At 49.9% G+C, this 18,306-nt stretch overlaps 1 protein-coding gene and 1 non-coding gene across 2 annotated transcripts in view; one reads left to right on the top strand and one right to left on the bottom strand.

Moving 5' to 3' along the window:
* LOC136020379 (rho GTPase-activating protein 39-like) overlaps positions 1–9,785 on the bottom strand; it is a 45,135-nt gene extending 35,350 nt beyond the window's left edge. The window contains exon 1 of the mRNA XM_065691427.1: positions 9,683–9,785. Coding sequence (XP_065547499.1) covers positions 9,683–9,693 — 11 coding nt within the window. The 5' untranslated portion in view covers positions 9,694–9,785. The remainder of the gene's footprint in view (positions 1–9,682) is intronic.
* Positions 9,786–17,112: 7,327 nt separating this feature from the next.
* Positions 17,113–17,184, top strand: TRNAE-UUC (transfer RNA glutamic acid (anticodon UUC)). The gene has a single exon. It is a non-coding gene; the product is annotated as a tRNA-Glu (tRNA).
* The last annotated feature ends 1,122 nt before the right edge of the window (positions 17,185–18,306 follow it).

Genomic DNA, 18,306 nt, shown 5'->3' with positions numbered 1-18,306 from the left:
ATTTCAGATTTCAGATCCTATGGCACTCTTGAGTAAACGCTATCTGTTCTTCACAGTCTCTTATCAGTTCCTCTGTTTGCTCTAAAGCTATTTCTACTGACATTCAATGTGAGACAGCTTCTCAGACAGCTCTTTCATAGTCAGCTTGCAGCTTGAAAAGCTACAAAGCTCCTCCACAGGAGTCAAGACGGCCAAAAAATGGTTTAAATTTCTCTGTGATGGCTTTATCCTCCATGGCTCTCATACCCCCATCCCTTCCGCTACCTGGCTCCAAAAGGTTTCCAATGCATCTGAAAATTAATCATATTTGGCAAAGTCACTCTTCAAAAGTCTTACAGTGGCCTGCCTTGTTCTGATTTTACATGCAATCTGCCAAAATAAATACTTCTTTTGGTCTTCTCATAGGGATACAGTTTCCCCTTTTTGACCAACATCCTTCCCACTGCAGCAGCTTCTTTCCCTGCACATTTCCTTTTGGTTGCTGTCTTACTTTAAAATAGGGGGAAAGAAAAGAAGAAAAAGCCCACAACGTTATAGTCTTTGATCTTGGTGGAGGTATCCATTCCTTCCAAGCTGCCAATGTCATCACCAAATAGCTTCCATACCACCCCTGGTCCTATCAGCTACTCTTCAGCAGAGGGACAGAGCCGTACAAGGCAGACAAATATCAGGGCTCTTACATGACTGCAACAACAGCCAGCCAGGCTCAGGAGTAAATGCCAGCTCTATGGCAGGGCAGACATAAGTCTCATTAATTTTATTAACACTGCCAGTCATAAAGAGTCTGTCACAGCCACAGGCTCGGAGTTATCATCACTGTTCCTGGGCACCTATGTACTGAGTTTTCACAAGTAACTGCATATTCCTGTTTTCCAGACACCCAAGCCAAGATGTGTTTCCAGCTGGAAACATGTTAAGTGACTAAAGCACCTCTTAAGGCACCCACCAGATGAGAGGCAGAGCAGTCAAAGCTTCTCCTTCCTCGGGGGATATGGGATCTAATCAAAGGGCAGCCACGTCCCCAGGAGAGCAGCACCCTGTATCAGCATCTCCCTCCTAGGGAGCAGCCCCAGCCTGGACCTTCTCCCTTATTTTCAGTTTTTGAGCACACAGAGCTGCAGTCAAGGCTTGCACAGCTCCTGCCAAGGTCCTGCTGGAGACAAAAGGCAGGGCCCAATTCCTTACAAACTGCAAAACAGGTTTAGTCAGGAACAGGTTTTAATTCAAAAACTACTAAATTCCCCAATCAACTTTTGCCTGAAGCGCAAGAAAAACGAGGGTTTCATCTCCCAGCTCTTCATTACTCTTCTTGATGTCTCCTGTCAGATCCCGGCAGGTGTGAAGTTGAAAGAGATGAAGCCTGATACTCTTCTGCATCTTGAGCAGCACGGAACGCTCCGCCACGACAGGGCTGCGCCCCAGCAAGGGGCTGGCTGGATGTCACCCAGTTTTCACAGCCAGCCGCACTGACATTGCTCTGCCCACAGACCCACACACTGCCTGTCCTAATGAAAGCCTGCGCTTCACGAGGACCAACAGAGCGGCCCAAGCTCTTGCAGTGATGCATCTCACTATTAAAGCTGTTTATGCTTACAGATGTCATTTGCCTTTCCCAGGGGAAAGTGCTGCATCATTAGCAGGGTTTACAGCTATAGCCCTATGGGCAAAGCAGCACTAGCTCCTGCACAGGTAACAGCCCCAGAATGGTAGTTTCAGGGAAATACTGTTAATGCATCTAAATTCCATGGGAACTCAGGTTTACCCCAGGTGTGGAGGGCAAGAAAGCAGCACTGCAGGCAGCCCCACGAGAAATCTGTCTATTCTCTAACCTTCCCCACACATTCACTTGAAGAAATGGCTACTGCTGCAAATAGCAGAGGTTTGAGCAAGGTAAGAGGAGGTGAACACATGCCCTCCCCTGCCTATACCCACAGCCCATAATGTGCTGCTCCTGGGGCCAAGCTCTGTTCCGGGCAGACATCACATGCACTGCCAGGACCACAGTAATGGAGCTTCACGGTCAGCTGCAGGGGCTCTTATTTCAGTGCCCGGAGTACACAACGTACATGGAGACACTCAAATAGGAAACTGTGCTCTTCCCCAGCAAGCCTCCAGCACAGCATAGAGCCCAAAATCAACATGCCCTGAGCACAGCTCACTGACCCAGCCACCAGGCCCCGCAGGAACAAGAACATCAACCTTTGGAAGTCACTTTGAGCTGAAACGCTTCGCTGAGCCATTTGGTCATGGCCATGCTGCCCACCCCTTTCCACTTGCAGTCTGTGTTTCATGCTCTAGAACAGCGAGGCAGAGAAAGTAGCCCAAGATGAAGTTTTCCTCCAGCCCCACATCAAACATGCCTTGCACCAAACACATTGTACTGAAAAACTTCTCCACCATGCACAGCTCTTACAGCTCAGCAGAAGCTTTCCTACCCAAATGGAAACAACAGCAAGTGATTTCACCCTCCAAGACCAAATGAAGTGTAAGCACTCAAGTGCTGGTGTCCTGCTGGTGCCCCATGGTCAGAAGAAACAAGAGTGGCAGTGCACAGCTTCACCCACAGATCATCGTCTTTCTCATATGTCTATTGCCACCCCAGAACAGACTCCTGCTTTGGAAGAGCCTTCAGTCTCCAGAACCTCAAACCTGTGTTTTAGACTAATTTCAAATTACAGCTTTAGTGAACTTAGGCTGAGTTGTCACCTCACCAGGCATTTCCTCTGCAGCTTCTAAACCCACAGTAAGGCAAGGACCACAACACTTACTTTTCGCCCTCGTTTTCAGTGACTTAAAACCTAATTTCATTAAAAGCTTATTCCAGGTGCAAGCTTTCCAAGGAGCTTCTCAGCCAAAACTGCAACTCTTCTGCCATTTATGCTCTAATGCAGGACCTGCAGGCACAAGCTCAAGGGCAGCACCACCCCAAGCACAAAGCTGCCCTCCAAGCCCCAACTACTTGCTTCACACTCATTTTACTGTCCTGATTAAATGCAGCTCAGCTGTATCCCAGACAGACTATCCATGTCATTATGATGGTATAAATTGCTAAGAAAATGTACCTCCATATTACAGTGTGCTTAGCGTTTGTCCTTAGGCATGCACTAAGTGCTTCTCATGCCAGCCGCACTCCAGGCTCTCCACCTCAGCGTACGGCCCTTTCGCCATCTCTCTTAGCTTCACTTGATGTTGATTCATCACCAAGAATTCATAAAGCACTTGGAGCTTCTCTTCTCACCATAGCTCAGAGCAATGCTTGGAAGGCCTAATAAAACAAAATCCTAAACCTAATTACTGTAGCTAGGGAGCAATGAAGAGCTAGACAGTGTGGCTGATACACAGGTAGCTATCAAAGGACTATCAAAGAACTGCAATATACATGAGGAGGAAACAGTTGCTGGACCAGAAGAGGACCAAATATGGCATTTACAGTTTTACAACAAACTGAATGTGTTGAAACTAACATCTGGACCTTAAGGGGTCCCTATAGTAAAACTGATCCACGCACCTCAAGGGACCGGCAGCCAGAGAGAACACCAAAAACTGCAGTCAACATCCACTGCCTGGTCTGGCCACAGCCTCTGGAGAAGCAACTTCCCAGGCAACATCACACAGCACTGCTCACCCACTGCATCTCCTGGGTCTGTATTTAATTATGCAGCTATAAAGTCTCCTATGATAACTTTTTCACTGACTTCACTATGTTACTGAAAATACTTTACGCCAATTCATCCTTCTAAACTGAGCCTTGGCTGCTGCTACACGTGAAAATCCACACAGCAGACATTGCTCTGCCTCAGTCAAAAACCCCAAGACAGCTGAACTCCATGTGGTTGAAAGGGACTTGCTGAGCTCAGCCCCAGCTCGTCAGGCAGCATTGTGCAGTGCTCTTCTTGGTATCACTGGTGATGGAGACACTAAGCCTCTTTGTCATTCTTCTGGGAAAGAAACCAAACACAAGCAAAGCCAAACAGAAAAACCAGATCTATAGAACAAAGACGTTATCCCTGTTACAGCACACCTGGCCCTGGGCCACTGGTTCATAACGTCCAAGACGACACTAAATCCCCCTACACTGAGGCTTTTCTGCCTCCTTAACAGGTTTCCAGTCAAAAAGCAGCAACCTTGTTTGCCCAGGTAGGAAGCAGCCCCATCTGCCAAAGCAAAGTGCCTTCTGGCAGTGTCCCACATCTGCCAAGTTACACACACAAAGGAGCCCAGCACAGGTTCAGTTTTCTCTCCCCCGCACCCCACTTGGTTTGTTTGTTTTTGGTAGATCATAAACCCTGTGGCTAAGAAAAAGGTTGGTTTAGAGGGGCCCAAGACTGCACCGCTCCAGGCTGAAACAGGAATACGCAGCAAGTCTGGGGAGCACAGGGTGTTTGCTGTCGTCTTCGTTCCATCCCACATCACAGCAGTTTCCACCAAGGAAGGCAAAGAGCAGCAACAGCTTGGCTCAGGGAGCAGAGCACAAGCACAATACAGGAGGGGTGAGAAAACACATCCTCTACGTAGAACCAGCCTTCTATTTGCCTCCAGTGGCTGATAAAGATGCCAATGAGTAATTCTGTTCAGACACCTCTATTTCAGACATTCCCCAGCACTCTGCAGCATAAAGCTCTCAGTGGAATTTCATGCAAGATCTGGAGTCCAAGAAGACAAAAGAGGCTGAAAAAAATCCCACATCAGCACCTCCACTGCTTTGGTCTTCAATCTTGTTTGATTCAGGAGGAACTTCTAAAGGGACCCAAGTCCCCTCTCTTCACCTGAAGTACGTAACTGTGAGAGGCCAGGCACATCCCAACTCCTTGAGCTGCTATGTAAAACATACTGATGCTCCCCCTGGGATCATGGAGCCCTTTCCATCTCCCAGGCTTTGCTGCAAGCAAACAATCTGGATCTTCAACATCCTCATTATAAGCTTCCCAAACCTCTTCTGGCTCCATGCATTGCATAACCAACAAAAAACAGCAGCTAACAACACAAGGAAAAAAGCTTAGGAGAGAACCCAGAGGATGGTTGACACCAGCTCCACTGGAATTCGCTAGTCAATATTGAACTGGAAATATAAAACACTTACTGCTCACATCAGTAACCTCAAACACTTGGAATGGTAATTAGGATGAGAAAATACATCCCAAAAAATGGTATTTTTTCCATTCTCCCACGAGACAAAGACCAAGTGCAAAAACATTCTCTTGACCTGCAGTGTCTTGTTCCAGATGTACGAGCCAGATGGACCTCACGCCTGCTGCTTCAGTTAGTGCTTTCCCGACACTCCAAAAACTGACTGCTCTAAGAAACTGCCCAAAGCAGAGACTGCTCTTCCCCATGAAAAGTACAAAACCAATCAAACAGTTTGCTTCAGTGAACACTCCTGACTGAGCTACTAAAAAGTGCAATGCTCTTTCCCACTGCCTCTCTGTGCCCCTTGACAAAGGCAGGAATTAACATCAAGTGTGTAAGTAATGCCAGCAGAGCTCAGAAACCCTCTATGAATCCATCTGAAAATCAAATCCCGGTGTCTGCTCTGGAATTTATTTTTACTACAAATAAGAGGCACTTCACTGACTATTCAAATCTGCCCACAGGGCCTTTTAAAGAAACAGGAGTGTGTACATGTCACGACAAGGCACAAATAATTGTGCTCCACCTGGGAAGGATTGATGGAGCCTAAACGGAGCATTTCAAATCCTGATGTATTTACTTGCTGAAAGCTTGCAAGTATCTCCTGTTAATTGCATCAGCCACTGAGAAAGCTATTTGAGCAGTGCGACAGGAATGGAGACAGTGGGAAAGAAGACCACAGGGAAGGAGGAAACCCTGCTTCACTCCTTTGAACTTCTGATTAGTATCCATTAGAAGACTCTGGTGCGTCTGAAGGTGTTTCCCAAGGACCAGGCTTTATCTGCATAGTCAAACACTGTAACTCAAGGCTTGACTCCACCTCAGGAGCTAACTCCAGGCTGTGCTAGGTCTGCTGACCGAGCAGCTTCAAAAGCATACGGCAGTGACGATGGGCAAGATGACTACCTTGTTCTCCACAGCTTATCACCCCTCTTCTGCCTCTACCAGCAGAGCTACTGGAGCAAAACCACACGCCTGGTTTCACTTAAAGCCAGCCCGTCTTTCATCCCTAAGTCATTTCATCCCAAGGAAAACTGCCCTGGCAAGCTCACCAACAGCTCCAGCAGCACATTCAGAGGAGCAGGGATGACAGCAGGAGCACGTGGCAGAGGTCAGGCTGCTGATAACCTCTCCCACCTGCACTTATCTCCACTGATGTCAGACGGCAAACAGAGACCTTCACTGCCCCAGCTCATTTACTGTGAATGAGCTACTACAGTGCTCATCCAGGAATAGGCTCGCCCAGAGAACAACCTGCTGGGAGCAGAGGCTTGCTCCTGCAGTCACAGCTAGCTACAGAGAGGACATTTATTCATGGCCTTATTTAAGCCAATTAAGAGGGCAAACCAGAACAGGCCACGTGGACCCAGTTCAGAGAACATGGGGAGCTCTGCGCTGACTAACAACGGCAGGCTGTGCCAAAACCAAAAGACCCCTTTGCTGCAAAGCCGCGGCTGAGCTCAGACACAAGGAGGCTGTCATCAGCCTGCCCTGCAGCTGCTGAAGCGTGGAAGTTTTCACTCACTCCTAAATTAAAGCTTCAGAAAAAACAGAGACACCACTATTCAGGCAAAGACAAATTAAAGCCTGAATTCATCTGAATTAACTATATGCAACAAACTCATACTCAAGATACCGAGATTAAGTAACGAAACTAAAAAGTCTTCATTGCAAACAGAACATAACACACACAAATCCTTTATATTTTTGTATTAATCAAATTAAAATGGCCAGCAGACCAGCAGGACTCCCGCTGAACAAGTGCACTCATTACCATCCCCAGCTCTTCTAGCCACCCAGCTTCAGCAATCCCCAGTGCTCCTGGTGCTGGGGAAGATCTCCCTCTGCTCACATCCCAAGGCTGTTTAATTCAAACAGCCAAAACCACGCTGCTAAAACGGCAAGTCCCAACTGAAAAGCTTTCTTCTCCATAGGTAAAATGGCAACCAAGTAGTACGCTTACTAATACATTTACCTATCAAGGAATATACATGTGACACATCCTTTTGCAACTTCAAAGAAAGGGTTCATGAATATATTTATTAAACTGCACTGCTGGGGAAAAACAAACAAAACACGAACACCCTCATGGGCCTAAAAGCCACAATCCTACAGCAGTTTACACTTTGTTATCTTTAATTACAGAAGCGATTGCATTAAAGCTGATCCAGATCTTACAGTCCTTCCCACAGTCCCACAATGATGCTAACAGTTCTTCCTTTATGGCTCCATGGAAAAAAACCCTCCCTGTTCCCTATTTACAGACTTGCCCTGGTCGCCAGCAGGCAATTGCTCCAAGCCCACGAAGCCAACCCCAAAAGAACAGCAGGATCGATGCAAAAAATGCCTCAAAGCTCAAACACAAACACACTGAAATGTGCAGGTTTCTCTTGCCCATTTGGCACTTCACTACAGGAGTCTCAGTCTCTCCTCCTTTCATCTTTGCACCACGGCACATTACATTTTTCTAGAGATCAAGTAAATCACTTGAATGGGAGGCGTTTGCCTTTTGTGCCCCTAACGCAGGGCAGCGTTCAATGAACCAGATCATTTGCGTCTTGTTGGCACATTGAATGTGCAAGTCTGTAGGGAGGTTTTCAGCTTCAGATCCAGTAAGGGTCAGGCTGAAAACAGCCTTTTGCACCACAAGGATGGCCATAAAATTCTCTTGGTTACAAAATGCACCAAGCCAGTATACTTAGATCTCCCTGCAGCTTATGTGCTCCCAGCTAAGGCCAAGACATCTGTTTCAGCTAAGCAAACCTGTTGTGAATACAGAAGGCATGTGAACTATCTGACCAAAAAACTGGCTTCAAAACCTGCATTCCTATAATCCACTGTGATCTCAGCATCACTCCAAACAGCCTCCATCCTCCTGATAGGAAAAGCTGTCTCATCAACCCAGCAAACACCGAACTCAGAAAGCATCAAAGAGATAATCAGCAGGGATACACTGGAAAAATTATGCCAAAACCCAGTGCAAGAAATCCTGTACTCCTCTGCACCTGCTACTGGAGCAAGAGCCCCAGATCGGCATGGGTTTTGTCAGGTTTTCCAGCTTATGCCCTGAAATGAGCAACCTGCAACCTTAATCCCTGAGCACCCAGTGCCCTTGGCTGTCACAGCAGGGAGGCAGAAGCAGCCGCTATGAGTTGCTATTGCTGGCAGAGCACTAGCGTGCTGCTGCCCTCATCGTTTTGCCCTGAATTCTGGCATTCTACATCCACCCTCAAGAGGATTTGCTATCTCTTCCCTCAGTCTGTAAGAAAGCGCTCCATGGTTCTTGTAACCATGTTCTGCTGGAGAAAATACAGAAGAAATAAAAAAAAGGGGGGAAAAAAAGAAAATAACTTCAAACTCAAGAGAAGTCAAAAATCATTCTAAACACCTTGCACCATCACCGAGGTACAGGGCAAAACGCCAGCACAGCCCTCCCTGCTCTCCCCCAGACAAAGAGAATGCGAGAAGCCAGCTGAAATGTGGTGCCCCTGGGGAGAGCCGTGCTCGCAGGAATGTTCAACCGTCCCGAGCTTTTCATTTAGGGTGGAAAAACAACGCTGGCAAAACAGCACAACAGCAACTGGCATCAGCCGCGGGGATGACAGCGCTTGTGCCAGGCTCGGTACCTTCCTCCCAGCGGAGCCAAACTTAATTCAACCACTTCTGGCCGACGAGCCGAGGCGCGGAGCGAGCAGGAGGAATTCTCCTTGAATGGGGGTATTCAGAGGAGCCATGAAATCCGCCCGCGTTTGTCGGAAGCAGGAGGCAGCCTGGGAAACTGGCCTGGCTACCTGGCCCTCCATTGTCACTGCCAACAGGTGATCCTGGCTCCCTACCCGCTTCCAGGCAGGAAGCAAACCCTCTCCTGGTCACCCCTCCCCAGCAAACCCAGTGCAATTGCGCTTGACCAGGAAAACACTGTCATTTCAGCACTGTGTGCGGGTTTTAAGGCAACAGAACCAAATCGAGCCTCGCACCCCAGAGCGGACGAGCCCGGTCCCAAACGGGTCCTAAACCAGAGGGTTCTCCCTATTAACCGCTCTTCGGAGGTGCGAGGCCACCCTGCAGAGCCGCTCGCAGCCTCCGGGGAAGGCGATGCTGCCGCTCCGCCGGAATCGCGGGCAGGACGGGGGGCTCCGGGCCGGGGTCGGGGCAGCTCAGCTCAAACAACTCGGAGCCGCCCGCCCCGCTGGGGGCTGCGCTCAGAGGGGAACCGACCTGGAGGGGCCGAGCGGCCGCAGGACCCCCCCCCCCCCCACCATCACCACAGACGGGCCGGCCGAGGAGGGGGGCGCCGGGAGGCGGCCCGGGGAGCGGCTCCCGCACAACCTGGCCGCCCGGCTCGGCCTGGCGGGGCCGCCGCCACCGCCACAGGGCCCGGCCCGGCGCCGGCCGCCCCTCACCTGCCCGCCCGGCCCCGCTCCCCCGCCCCGGGCCGGGGGTGCCTCCGGGTGCCGGCCCGCTCCCCGCCCCGAGGGGACGGCGGCGCCGCGCTCCCCCCCCCCCCCCCCCCGCCGCCTCAACAGGTGCGCGGTGACCGCGCTCCCGCACTCACCTCTCCGCCATGTCCCGCTCGGCCGCCCCAGCCGCTCTGCCCGCGAGCGGGGCAGGATGTGAAACCCGATCCCGGCCCCGCCCGGGAGGCGGCGCGGCCCAGCCCGGCCCGGCCCGGCCGCCGGGACCCCCGGCCGCTCCCCGGGTCCCTCTGCTGGGGGCCGCCGCGCCGAGCGGGGCCGGGCCGGCAGGGGCGGGGCGGGCAGCGGAGCCCGGGGCCGTCGGCAGCGGCGGGGCCCGTGGGACGAGGGCAGCCCCTGGCGGCGGCGGCTCCGGGGCTCTGCTGAGCCGCTGGTGCGGCGGAGCCCGGCCCGAGGGTCACGGCCGCCCCGGTCCGTGCATCGGTAAACGGCTCGTTCCTGGGATGGGCGTCCCCCCCGACACCGCGCCCGGAGCTGGCAGGGGGTGTCCAGACGAGCTCCTGCGCAGGGCTTGAACGGCTCTGCTCGCCCTCTGTTACTGCTGACACCTCCAAGGGCAGGGATGGAAAGAGGGACATGAACCAGCCTGGGGAGCCGACAGAGGAAAATGTCTTGGTCTAGACTGGGTGCCGGGCTGTCCCTGTGAGGTGACACCGCGGGATGACGAGCCTTGGGTCAGCCCATGGTGTACGGCTGCTGCATGTCTGGATTTGCCCAGACATGCCCTCTATTGTGCCCCAGCAACTTTGTCTAGAAGGATTTTGGGGACTTTTCTGTGCTCATCTGTGTGCTGAGCACATAGCAGTCTGGTCAAGGAGACCAGGAATGTTCCCCGTGTAGGCACAATCAACCATCAGAGTACAAACAGCAGTTTCAGAGGCCTCTGGAGAAGGCAGAGCCCTGATCCTCGACCAGCATGGGCAGTCTGAACAAACACGCTGTGCATTAAAGGTCAGTCCCGCCAGCTCAGCTTCTGTCAGCCACCAGTTTGGAGTGTGTCACTTGGCACAGTGGCTCGGCAGAGCCCCACTTATCGCAGTGACTGCTGCAGTGTGGCACTGCTCCCAGCAAACCTCATGTGGGGTCCTGTTACTGCAGAACAGGAACAACCCTCTGAGAGTGCAAATCCTGGGGGTTGCGCTGCCTGGATGCCTCAGACCCCTGTAACTGCGGGCGCAAGACTTGGCAGACTCACAGCGGATTTTGCCGCTAAGGGGGATTTGGGGCACATATCACACCACGCAGCAAATGTCTGCTACAGACAGAAATGAGTCTATTCAGCTTATTCATCGCGCTGGGCGAGCCAGCAGACGGGGTCCCTGCACGGAGCGATACTGCGCTTGCCGTGTGCGCTGTTGCAGACAGTGTTTTGGCTCTACTGGAGAACTTCAGAGTAACTTAATCTGAAGACATTTGCATGGAAGTCCCACTGCACTTTTAAATAACAAATAGAGAGACAGTGAGATCATGGCCGCACAGCTGCCTTGAGCTGACCAGGGGGTCCATGCAGCGGGGGCTGCGGAGCTGCTGGAGATGCCCATCATGCTGCAGCAGCAATGAGTTCTGCAGGGGTGCAAAGCCCAAGGACTAGTGGGGAAGGAAAGGAAGAGTTAAACCAGGTCTGCACTGGAAACAGAAGTTTGCTGCTGTAGCTCTAATGTGGTTAAATTGGCAGCTTTCCTTGTGGGGATGCAGATCTCACTAGCCTTTGCCAATAATGGCTATACCTGTCCTCTGAGGGAAACAGCGATGCTTGGAAAATGCTTACAGCAGCCTGACAGTGTTCACAGGCTCTCATAGATACAGACTTGGTGTATAAAAGTTTTAACAGCCTGATTGGCATCGCTGTGCCAGCAAGAGCCATGGGACAGGCTGAAAATAGAAGCTGGGGAGATGGGAGGTGGCAAGAGCCCTACCTTCAGGGGACCCCAAAATGAGTGACTGACATGGTACATGGGAAGTTGGCTGCAGGAGGGACCAGACAAGAATTCATTTTTTTTCTGCAATGTTCTCATATTATTTCGCATATTTTGGGTTTTGATGATAATATGTAGGCTGTTTTCAACCTACACCTCCAGCAGGCTTGCTGAAGTAACTTCATTGCTTAGTGGCTGCAGCTAAAACTTGGGATGTGATTGTGCACGTAGCGTGCCAAGAGATCCCTTCTCTCTTCAGGCCGTGGTAGGTGAACTGGAAGCACTTAAGGACATGCTGAGATAACATCTCAGATCAGCCGTACTCAGCAGCCCTGTGCTGTCTTGCACAGTCATGCAGCAGGAGGGCATCAAAATGAAGAGCAAGGAAACCACTGTGAAAGCAGAACCTTCCCACCAGAGGATGGTCCCATACCCACTGGCACCAAGGACACTCTTGGGAGCAGAGATCCCCACTGCCAGAAGAGGAAAGCTGAGTTCAGCTACCAGGCACGATAGATGGTTGTGAGGTTGTGACTTGCACATGGGTACAAGGCTGCCACACCAGGGTTCACCTCGCTGGGAGAGCCAGAGAGCGGTGGTGGACATGAGCTGTGTTGACATCAATGATCCAAAGAGAGGGGAAGAAATCCTTGAAGGGAAAAAGTCAAGCAGCTAAGGGAAAAGCTTCTTTTGTGGGACCTCTGCAGTGACTTTTTCAGGGGCTTTCACAGCCTGGGCAGTCGTGGACTGAGAAAACTTTCATGTAGTGGTACGTGGTACAATAACACAAAGGTGTCCTCCTCCAGAGAAACGGATGGGTCACTCTGTGACACATACATGGGAGATGAAGCCCATCAGTCACGATGCCTGCCATCAATGCACCAAAGATGGCAGCAGGAGGTGAATAGGAAGTATCTGAAAAGTCTTTGAGAGCATGGCAAAGACACCACAGTGCCTTTGAGAACAGGGGGTCGTAAACCCTGGCTCTTTTGCTAATAACAAACCCATACTGCCTCCAAGAAGAAACAGCCTTCATGAATTGTGAGGCTGTGAACGCTAGATCCCTGTAAGATGAATTAAGAGATGTATGTTCAGTGTTTCCAGGCCAAAATATCCCCTTGCTGCCTGTTCTTGGCTGAAGGATATTTCCTACAACTGTCACTGAAGAACTGCAGAAGGAGCCAGCTCCCTGAGATCATACTCAAATAGTTTCTTCAGATGCTGCTCCCAGGTGGAAGAAACTGTATCTGGAGTCATACAGGCACCCTGCTTTCATGAAGCTGCTCAGCTGGTGGATATCCATACTTGCACATGCACTCCAGGAAATGGGGTCTTCCTCATCCGTGCGTGTGGAAGAACTGGTGATGCTAAAGGTAAGGAAAACTCAGTATTGCACTGCTGCTGCCTGGCATATACCAGGTTAGGGACATGGGACAATGCCCAGGTAGATGTGCTACAGCTCTGAGCACAGCCTCACAGTGTCTCCATATATTGCAAGCAGGGAGTAACAGCTCCAGTCAGGTGTGCACAGACCCCGTGTTGAGAGACTGGTGATACTGGGAGTAGACATCTAAAATGCTTGGTAAGGTTTGGATGAGCTTACAGCCAGCACTGACCCGGTGCAGCTGCAACCCTGGATTTGCCTTCCAGTGACGGTGGGAGGATGAAGGAGCCAATAATATCAAAGTTCTGCACTGTGAAAGCCATATGTTAAATAGGTCTAAATACCACCAAGCTCCTACTGTGAGTGCCTACATGTAGGTGAGATGTTTCACCATTGGCAGCTCTTTGTTTGAAACAGGAACAAGATAAAGTGCTAGGCTGATCAGGAGGTACAGTTCACTGACATAGAATCATAGAATAGTTAGGGTTGGAAAGGACCTTAAGATCATCTAGTTCCATGAGTAATATGTCCTTATGTGGATCTCTGTCCTTGGAGATTTTCAAGGTTTGGCTATGCAAAGCTATGGCTGACCTGATCTAGTGTTGGTGATGGTCTCACTTCAAGCAAGAGTTTGGGCTAACGCACTCGAAAAGTTCCATTCCCATTAACACAGCTGTAATTCAGTGTCATGTAATTCAATGTCAAGGGGCTTGAGGTTCGAGCCGGGCAGGCTGATGTGGTGAATTCTCCACTGTTTCAGCGCACAGACATCTGGTATTAAATGTCTCAAATACATTATTGAACAGGACTGGGCTGACCTGGATGCTGGCTGAGGTTCTCTGGACTGTGCACTGTGAAAGTGCTCTCTGACAAATGGTCTTAGCATGTAAAAGGCAAAGAAAAACCATCCCTGTTCTTAATTAACCCTGGCTGTGTTTTGAAGCTGACTGAAGATATCAAATAGCTCAGGATGGTCATTTGGAAAGAGCTAGTTGGAAATATTTGGCCATTTGTAACAATACTTGTTTGTAAGCAACAATCAGCAGGGGTTTTTATAATGGGCATGATGTAAATGTATATAACAAGCCAGGTGTTCTGCAGAGGGGCTTTTTAATATCATCCTGTCCCAGTTTTTCCCTCTTACCTTCCTTAGCTCCCTTGCAAAGGAAGCAGTTGCGCTATCACATTACCAATTGGCAATGGCAGCAGCTGGCTGTAACCCAACCTTAGCAGCATGGGACACGGAAACAGATGGAGCAGCAAATGCTCTTTGTTTCCTCTCCTGCTTTCTAAAACAGATTGTGACTAAAAACATACAGGAGAGGTTTCTGCCATCTTCCCTGCTACCGTGGCTCCCTGCTGCTGGCAAAGCTATGGGATGAGCTCTAGCAGAACTCCCCACAGCAAAGGAGAGCTCTGCCTTTTTAGAGGGGAGCTGAGAACAGGAAAAGAGCATCAGATACAACAATTACAAGCCCTGAGAAGGGAAAGAAGGGTGCAGTGGGTGGGATGGCTGAACTGAGCTGAGGGCTGCCCACGCGTCAAGTCTTGCTCCTCCTGCTCCTCTCACTCTTGGTTCTGGTGTTCATCTGAGCCTGGGTGAATCATGTCAGCTCACTAAACTGGCACAGACCAGCAGTGAGTGGTGTTTTGCCGGGCTGGTAACCTGAACCAGCCCAACAAACGATCAGGTGAACACAGGGATGAGGAAGAGGAGCAGAGCCACAAACCAGTATGGGCCAGGAGGAGAGGAGAAATGGGGAGGAAGGTGGAGGTGGCAATGTCCCTTGTGAACCAGGAGGTCAGCTCTGCTGTCCTGGGTAGTCCTTGTCCCAAAGCTAGGCAGAGATGGGAATGGAAGTGATGCTTCCAGGTCACTTTCTGTGATGCAAACCCTGAGGCTGCTGGCAGCAAAGGTCAGGAAAATGTCCACAGCAGAGCTTTGCCTGCCTTACTTCAAAATTCCCAGAAACTCCCCAAAATAAGGGGTGTATGTCCCTGCCACCGCATCAGTTACAGGTTCCTAAGGAACTTTTACACTTATTTGTGCCTGGTAAGAGCTCTGCTGCTTTCAGCCTTGTCCTCTAAGGATCTACTGATGGGTGCAAACACATGAGCTGGGCAATGTTGCTCGCTCTCCCCTGCAGAAGACATTATCCATTGGAAAACATGACACTGTGTGTGGGTTGGCTGCACAAGTCCCACCAGCAGCTGCTGCGGTGGGGGACGGCTGCCCAGCGCAGAGGTGGGAGGACAACGCCGATGGCACTGAGCTGACACCACTGTGTGCACTCAGACAGCAACGTGAGCAGTGGTGACACTGTCACTCCCTGCTCCTCTCCCTCTGGCTTCATGAGCTGCCTGACCCGTTTGGCTTTGCGGTGGCTGGTGTTTGTGCCAGACCATGTAATACTGTTGTAGGTACTTGCCAAGAACTGAGTTTATTTCTTAGCCACAGACAGAATCTGTAAATCCTCAAGCTAATCCTGCAGTTTGATGGGGTCTTTTTCTTACAGGCCTTTACAAATTAATTGAATCCCCATTTCTGTGAGGAGCCTGGAAGGAAAGTCCCACAGACAGAACTACAGAGTTAAATGCAGATGGGGATTTGCAAGGTCACCTTTGCCATTTCTCCCCAGTGCAGAGGCTTTTCTGGGGGTATTTCTTGCTGGCCTTGTTGTTTCCTGGGGCAACCATTCAGACATCTACCTGAGATCCTGTCAGGGTGGTTTGCATTATAATATGCCTGAGTTTTCTCAGCTTCATCCCATTATTCCTGTTCTTCTTAACTGTCATAAAAAAATAGCTCCATTTTGTTGTTTATAGATGTCCCCAACTGAAATACCTGTCGGTTGTTATTTCTTACAGTATCCTTCCAAGGAAATAATACAGATTTGTTTTCTTTAAACTTAATCCCTTTTGCCCTCAGGTAGTGTCTTGCACTCTGCCTGTGCACTGCCTGCTTACTGATACATACTGATAACAAAAAGTCCTATAATGAGCACAAGAAGTGGTTTATTAGTCTTTATCTTTTATCCTTTCTTTTACAGTCAAGGGTTTGAGGCCCAGCCATGCTCCTGCTGAACTCAGTGGGAACGGCAGCAATTATCTGGAATATTGTGTCTAGTTCTGGGCCCCTCTGTTCAAGAAGGACAGGGAATTGCTTGAAGGAGTCCAGCGCAGAGCCACAAAGATGATTAAGGGAGTGGAACATCTCCCTTATGAGGAGAGGCTGAGGGAGCTGGGTCTCTTTAGCTTGGAGAAGAGGAGACTGAGGGGTGACCTCATCAATGTTTACAAATATGTAAAGGGTAGGTGTCAGGATGATGGAGCTAGGCTTTTTTCAGTGATATCCAGTGATAGGACAAGGGGCAATGGGTGTAAACTGGAGCATAGGAAGTTCCACGTTAACATCAGGAAGAACTTCTTTACTGTAAGAGTGACAGAGCACTGGAACAGGTTGCCCAGGGGGGTTGTGGAGTCTCCTACACTGGAGATATTCAAGGCCCGCCTGGACAAGTTCCTGTGTGATGTACTGTAGGTTACCCTGCTCTTGCAGGGGGGTTGGACTAGATGATCTTTTGAGGTCCCTTCCAACCCTTGGGATTCTGTGATTCTGTGATTCTTTGCCCTACTGCATAACCACAGGGAGAAATGAAGTTTCCGAACCTGTGGTTGCTGACATTGCAATGCCAAACATCCTTGTTTGCATTTGCTGCACCAACTTCGTCAGGCAAGCCCGGTTCCCCTCAGCATCCAGGTATTCAGCTTTAGGCAAACCACTTTGAAAGCAGTTCTTTGCTAGTTCTTTAAACATCTTGGAGATCTACTAAGCAGAGCAACTCAACGAACAGGTTCTCGTGTTTTGAGTGCTGACAGCCTGAATACATGCATCTCCATCCAAGTACATCTGTGGCCACCCTTTGTACAAGTACAGAAACGAGGTAATGGCCGCAAACGTGCTGGACTTTTAGGCTGGACTTCATTTGTTCATCCTCCCATTTGTCGTTTCCTTCTTCAGTGCCACCAACCTCCCGCCCCACCTTTTAACTGAGAGAATTTTAATGGCTTGTTGAAGAATGACTGAATTTGGGGCGGGCAGTGCAGGCAGGACGGGCAGTGCAGGCAAAAGGCAGGCAGGGCCAGCAGGCGGCGCAGGCAGGCGGTGATACAGGCAGGAGGCGGCGCGGCAGGCAGTGCGAGTGTGCGGTCCCACATGGTCTAGCGGTTAGGATTCCTGGTTTTCACCCAGGCGGCCCGGGTTCGACTCCCGGTGTGGGAAAGCCCCTCTAATTTTCCCCCCCTCACGTCTTTTATTTGGGGGGAGGGGGTATTTATTTATCATTCGTAAATTCTGCGAGATCCCTTCTTAATTCTTAGACAATTCATTTTTTCTAAATGTCCCAAACTCAATTAAGTTGAACAGCTCATCTTAGACTTAAAAACCCTGTACAAGAGCTTCAGGATCTTTTAAGGACTTCAGGATTTGAGGAACTTTGTTGGAAATTACATTAAATGACACAACAGCCTGAGAGCTTCACAAAACCAGCGGTTGAGTTTGGTTTAGGTATGTCTATACACAATAGTGAAACAATAATTTCAGGCGGCAATGTTTGTTTATAACTTCTCTTTATATTGTTTCAGTTTTGTAGGACAAAAGAGAAAGAACCTAAACTCCCAGCCAATGGTTGCTTACCTGGTGCTGACTTCAGCAGGAAACCCACTCAATGTTATCTGCGTTACATTGAACAATTGGCTAAAACTTACTGCCTATTATTAAATTTAAATACAAACGAGCCATTTTGTGGGCTTCCAGCGGAAACAAAGCACTGTTAATGAGACAAGCAGGGTTTGTTTCACAAAACACTACTTACTTTCTCAGTTAAACTGGTCAGCATCAAGGCTCCAGCAATCCTCAGGGGCTTGGCCAAGAGCTGCACCTGAATGCTGGGTCAATGGCAAGTGAGGTTATACTTGGGGCGATTTGGATGGAAAACTGTTAGATAGCAGCCTTCTGAGGGGGTGAGGTGCAGAAGGGTACAGCCATAATGCTGTTACTCCTAAACTTAATGAATCCTGTCGAGCCCTCAGCCAAGGGGTCAGACCACAGATGCTGTTGAATTGCTCCATCAGAACTGATCACAAAGGAACATAAACAGTTTCACACCCTCACCCCCCCCAATCCATGACCTAACTTGCTCTCCAGCCTAAATGAGTCTGTAAGTACAATTCTATGATTCCAAAGCTCGATTGTATGCCTCTCTCCTACAGTAAATAACAAGCTTGAAACAGCAACCCCAGACTATCATCTGCTTGGCCCAAAAGTATTTCACCAGGGTGAGCACACAGAACACTTCCTCCCATGCTTAGGCTCCAGCCTCAGCAGCTCAGGGAGTTCTGGACC

The sequence above is a fragment of the Lathamus discolor genome, chromosome 11 (assembly GCF_037157495.1).
Source record: "Lathamus discolor isolate bLatDis1 chromosome 11, bLatDis1.hap1, whole genome shotgun sequence".
NCBI lineage: Eukaryota > Metazoa > Chordata > Aves > Psittaciformes > Psittacidae > Lathamus > Lathamus discolor.
This window is presented reverse-complemented; position numbering and strand designations above follow the sequence as displayed.